This window comes from Schistocerca nitens, chromosome 4, assembly GCF_023898315.1.
Source record: "Schistocerca nitens isolate TAMUIC-IGC-003100 chromosome 4, iqSchNite1.1, whole genome shotgun sequence".
Taxonomy (NCBI): Eukaryota; Metazoa; Arthropoda; class Insecta; order Orthoptera; family Acrididae; genus Schistocerca; species Schistocerca nitens.
Window position 1 is genome coordinate 905,741,655 of NC_064617.1, and position 6,000 is coordinate 905,747,654.

The 6,000-nt window shown below is 36.8% G+C and overlaps 1 protein-coding gene across 1 annotated transcript in view; it reads right to left on the reverse strand.

The window, feature by feature from the left end:
• The window catches only part of LOC126253472 (uncharacterized), a 28,569-nt gene extending 23,184 nt beyond the window's left edge, over positions 1-5,385 (reverse strand). The window contains exon 1 of the mRNA XM_049954831.1: positions 5,156-5,385. Within this exon, the coding sequence (XP_049810788.1) occupies positions 5,156-5,254 (99 nt within the window). The 5' untranslated portion in view covers positions 5,255-5,385. The remainder of the gene's footprint in view (positions 1-5,155) is intronic.
• Between the last annotated feature and the right edge of the window lie 615 nt (positions 5,386-6,000).

The following is a 6,000-nucleotide window of genomic DNA, read 5'->3' on the forward strand; positions in this document are numbered from 1 at the left end:
AGTGGGTTGCAGGGTGGCCTTTTGAAACAACACGTTGCTTTTGTGCCAGGACAGGAAGTAATTCTGCAAACTGTAGTGCACACAGCGTGGTGTAGTGGTTAGCATTGCTTGCTAACATGCTGTGAATTGCCGGTTCAAACCCGACCACCAACAATCATTTGTCATTCCTGGACAGCTCTTGTAATATGTTTGTATATCTGGAATATTCTATGGTTATATAAACACTAACATTCTCAAATATTCTGTTTGTACAAACAACTGCACTCTCCATCCAAGAGAGGAGTTTTGTCATGGCTACATGTTGGTGTCAGTAATAAACTGCTTTCAGTTCTAGCTGTTGTGCTTCACTGATGACTCTGGACAGACCTAACTGAAATTTTAAGTGATTAGAATTATAAACAAATCAGTTTCAAATGACAGTATTAAAAATGTTCAAGTTAATTCTATTTTTAACACTACTACTTACAATATATGTAATTTATAACAATTACATTTTCTATCCTGGATAGAACACAGTTCTCCTCTGAAAATTGGCAAGTTCTTCGAGTTATTTTAGGATATTCAACAATATTAAGCACATTACGAATGGGAACTGGGAAAATATCCTCTCATTTGAGCCAGTGGAATGGCAGCAAAGATCCTAATGGATGCATAAATTTTACAATAACATGTGCTGTTCTTGGTTGAATGACTACCCCAAAAACCATGGACTTCAGCATTTACAAGCTACATACCTTGATGGGATCAAATTCTCTTCGCTTGCCAAAGACAGTTAATTAGATTAAGTAACAAGATGTACAGTGCAAGAGCCAGATGTCCAATGGAATCGTAGGAGGTACAGTATTCGGGGCAGTGATTATGTATGACAATTAACAGTTCGTACAATTCCATATGTATATATTTTATTGCCCTACAAGGTACAAAGAATGCTGTCACAAACATCAGAGTGAATGAACTGCAGGTCCAGAGAGGTTAGTTGAGCTACCTCAGGACAGCAATATTGTTTCAGGCAACTCTACAGTTAAGGCCCCACAGAATCACTGATTTTCACCATAGACAGTGAAAGAGTTATTTTCTCTGAAGTCCACCGATACTGTGGCAACATTTACATCAGATAATTTATTTGAATTGTTGTATAACATTCTGATTGAGACTTGGCAATGTAAGAATGTGGAACAATGCTTTTTCCCCAATGTAGACAAAAGATCGTCAAGAACGTCAGCAATATTTGTAGTATGTGTGATCACATGCATTCTGACAGCTGAAATCTATTCACGAAAATCAATGGTTTCATCTTAATTTCAGTTTCCAATTTTTTTTAAGGACATTCACTGCAATGACAGGTTATCATCTACACCACTTTGTGCCATTAAAAACTAAAGCTGTCAACAGTCCGAAGATTGGGTTGAACATCACACAATGCTTTACTAGGTATGGTCCTGTTTGAGATGGTACCCCACTGTCTTCCTCTGGCCTTTGAACTGACTTACCCAGACATCTATAAGGGAAAATAGTTCAACATGGACTTCAAGGTGGATTGTAACTTAGCACTTTTCACTTCAGCAAACGCTGCCAGAAGTGAAAGAAATGATTTAGCACCTGATATCATATAGCATTTGGAGTGAAGTGAACCCACCATGGTAGAAACTATTTTTAGTTTCCGGATATTCACTTTTAAATTTTGATGACTTTCACGTAAATTACATAAAATCAAACATTTTCTTGTAAAAGTCACTATTGGGTCCCCCTTGCATTTTTCAATTGGTGCAGATATAAAAATTTGGCTTCACCACCAGTCAATTTGTTACCACAACCATATTTTCTGCTTTCTCATTTATTGGCTCCATCAACTCTCAACCAAACTGTCACCTTCCAACCTAACCTAGACCTCAGGCTGTACTACAGACCAGTCTGTCACCACAACCAAGATTTCAGGGAGGAAGGGGGAGGGGGGGGAGAGGGAGAAGGGGACAGAGGGAGTCCAATATGTAACTTTAGCCTACTTTCTTACACACTGCTTTTACTGTGTGGTTTCAAAACTGAATAAATACTGTGCAAATTGTCAGAAATTAACTGTTTTCTTACATACTACTTTTTCTCTGTGCTTCCAACATCTTACCTAGACTGTTCAAGAGTTTGGTAAAAATTTATTATTAAGTCAATTACTTAACAATTCAATCTTTTCAGAATTGGTTACGCTAAGAAACTTATTTCAAAAGAGTGTGCTACTTGTGCAGACAATTCTGTATTTTTGACGTTCAGTGACTGTCAGAAACTGAATGTCTCTTAATCAAAAGAGCTGTTTTTAATAACTTGTTACCAAACAAAGTTAAGATATTGACAGGGGATACTTTTTAAAAGTTGAGTCAAGCATGTCTTATCCAAAAATGCCCTTATAATGTGAATTTATCATTAATTACAATGAACTAAAAAAATATGGAAACTAAACCCAAAAAAATTGTAATTGTAAAACTTTGTTAGTTAACTGAAAATGCATGTGCATGTAAAATTATGCATTACACGCAATAAGCTGAAATTGAAATAGTTGTATCTCCATGTACATGGTTCCTCATCAACGAGCATGTGAATATCCCAACAACATATACAGCTTGTAAATATTCCAATATGCGGCCTTTCAGCTTATTATTCAATTGAAAACAGAACCTGACATTACCTTAAGCTAATTTACACATTCGTCAGGACTTTTTCCATCATTCAACTGGCTTGAATCAGAAGATATTTGCCTAGTTCCCATTCCTCACAAACTTGCTGTTGTTGGACATCTGGACTCTAAGAAGTTACCAGTTTTCAGAGTAGTATATGCCCTCTATTCAGAAAAATAAAGTTTATAATATATATTGTGGGAAATACGGAAGCGTCCGATCCCACCCGTCTGCTTTGACCCATGATGTCACAAATATGGCGGAAACAAAAACAAACACACACTTTCCACAAGAAGCCTAATGACACTAATGGGACAAGCGCGGGAAATGGGGTGTTTTGGGTGGGGGGCAAGCTAAATATAAACAAATTTAGACGCCTTGCGTAGCTACAACGCGTAAGTGAAGACAGTCATGCATGAATACCCACCCACCTCCCTAGGGGTCGTAACCCCTGCAACCCATAGAAGATAAAGATGCTTCAGTAGCTGATTAGTGTTTTTGTCTTTTTTTAAAAAAATCTCACGGGATAGAACGAACAGATCAGAAAGATAAATATAATAAACTAAAACAGAAATTCGAGGAAACAGATAATTAAAATAAGTAATAAGTGTTTTTAAATTTTAAAAAAAATCTCACGAGATAGAACGAACAGATCAGAAAAGTAAATAAAATAAGATAAAACAGAACTGGAGACAGCCACACTCAAACCAAACTCCGCGCTGTCATGACGTCACACACAACACCCTTACGTCACGGGTCAAAGCCGACGCGTGGGATCGGACGCTTCTGTCGACCCAAATTGTGTGTACTGTATGTAGCCATGTTTAAAAATTGAATTAACCTGAGCTTTTTTTAAATACTGTTGGCCGAGACCATTTCTACTTTAATCACTCAAAATTTCAATTGGGTAAAAAGTATATAATTCCAGGCCCTTGAACTTTCAATGTTTTATTTTAGGTTCTCAAGAAATATTGGGTGGAAAAATGGAAGGTGGGTTATTATATCTTTCCCTTTGTGTGATGTTCTATGTAATGGTGAATAAGGTTTTTTTTTACAAAACGAAGTACAAAAATTATAGTATAAGAGCAGTCAAATGAAAACGACAGATGGGGAAAAAACAAACCATTTATTTTTTCAAAAGTGACTGCCTTAACTGCTAATACATTTATCCCACTGTGAGACCAGTTGGTCAATGTCTTCATGGAACAATATTTGCAGTTGGCTAAGAAACCAAGACTGCACACAAGTATGCCCCTCTTCGCCCACAGCAAATCAACAGCCACCAATTTCTTTCTTCAGAGGTCCAAAAGTTAAGGAATTAGCATTGGAAGAGAAGAGGGTTGTATGAGGGATATCTAAAGGTTTCCCAGATGAACTTCTGCAGCTTAATTAAAACAACCTCAACAACGTGTGTACAGACATTATCCTGCAACAGAATGATGCCATCTGTCATCCAGCTGCTCACTGACTTTCTGGAACAGCGCCACAATTTATGAATAGTGGTACATGGACATTTTGCAAAAACTAAAACCCACCGTACAGGCCAAATGCGGAGGAATGTTGACAGGTAGTATCATTCCGTTGCATGATAATTCCTGCCTCAAGTTGCCAAGGTTGTTTTGACTATTTCATAGAAGTTTTGCTGGAAAGCCCTTACACATCCTTTATCCAGTACCCATCTCTCTCCATACGTTTGCAACCCTGAAGAAAGACATTTGCGGTTGTCGATTTGTTTGTTGTATGAGGGATATCTAAAGGTACGAGACGTGATAATGAAATTTATGTATTAGAAACGAATTTTGCTCTTTTTGCCCTCTCATCAGAAAAGTAAAACTATACCATACTCTTAAAACACGAAATTTGATATAATTGGATGATAAATAAATAAGAGGTGATGGGTGAGTTTGCCTAGATGACTTGACAAGGAATGACACATACAAGCAAATTAAATTGAAGGAATACTTGCAGCCAAACTCTTAATGTAAATGTAATATTAAAATTGGAATGACAGTAACAGCACTTTTAAGGTGTCTATGTACGAGACGTGATAATGAAATTTATGTATTAGAAACGAATCGCAGAAAACTGTGGGCGTGCTACAATATTAATCAATGCAGACGACTTTACGAAATAAGTGAATGTTGCCCCATATCCACAATGTTGTGACTTTCATTTACATTTATGAAACTGTTCTACCATGCAGCGACGAAAGACCCATTTAACATAATTTGGGTATATATTATTTTTAAATTAAGACGTTCATACCTCTGCAATGCAGATAATATACATTTGATATTAGCAAAATGAAGTGACGCTTTTCAAAATTTCTTGTCCCGTGATTCTGAATACAAATCGACAGATTCGACTGTACACAGCAATAAAATAAGTGGGCCTCTAAGTACACGCTTCAAAATTATTGCAGTATTTGTGATTAAAATACCAACATATTGCACCCCTTATAAACCAAATACAATTAGGTGCACGAAACTTACATTTCCCGATATGCCTTTCTGAACATAGTACATCGCAACTGTAGGAACAGTCATAGCACCCACAATTATAGCAAAAGAAGGTATTATTTCATACCACATCTCCACAACACTACTTATTTACCCTACTAAGTCCCAAGCCACAATTCTCCCTCACACAATTCCACAGGCGACTATCGACTAACGAATGCCTCCTTGGTCGAGCTATCGGAGTAGTGCGAAACCTGGACTACCGAAATATCTATTATCTATAGGATAAACATCCCGATGCGTAGACCGAGAATTTTATCATCGACTTCTGCAGCTCGAGTCACGTGATTTTGGGACGGCGCATTTTAGCCCTTATAGCGCTTAGCGTATTTTGTGTGTTATTACTTCGCTGCTACTGATACATCACCTTCAAACTTTGTATACGCGTTTTACACAGATCTTGACAATTTTATACCAGATACTGAAGTTGGCTTGAAAATGCGAACAGCAATACTTTTTCGCTATAGTACCATACTTCAGATTCAACTTTATTTGCGCTATTTCGGTAACGGGTTAATAAGTGACAAACTATAATTTTTTTAAGTTTTCTATTGCACTTATTCATATAGTCGCATCTCTGTTCTAATTAATTACATTACAATAACACTAGACAACGTACAAGTGTCACGAAAAATAAACACATCTGAAACTATGAAATTTTTGCAGTAAATACGGTAAGTGACTTGCACCACCTGCTTGACCAATTATTTTCTCAATTTTGCTCTATTTACTATTCTGCTTTTAATAGACAAGTAAAATAACTATAACATTTTTTGCCCTCTCATCAGAAAAGTAAAACTATACCATACTCTTAAAAA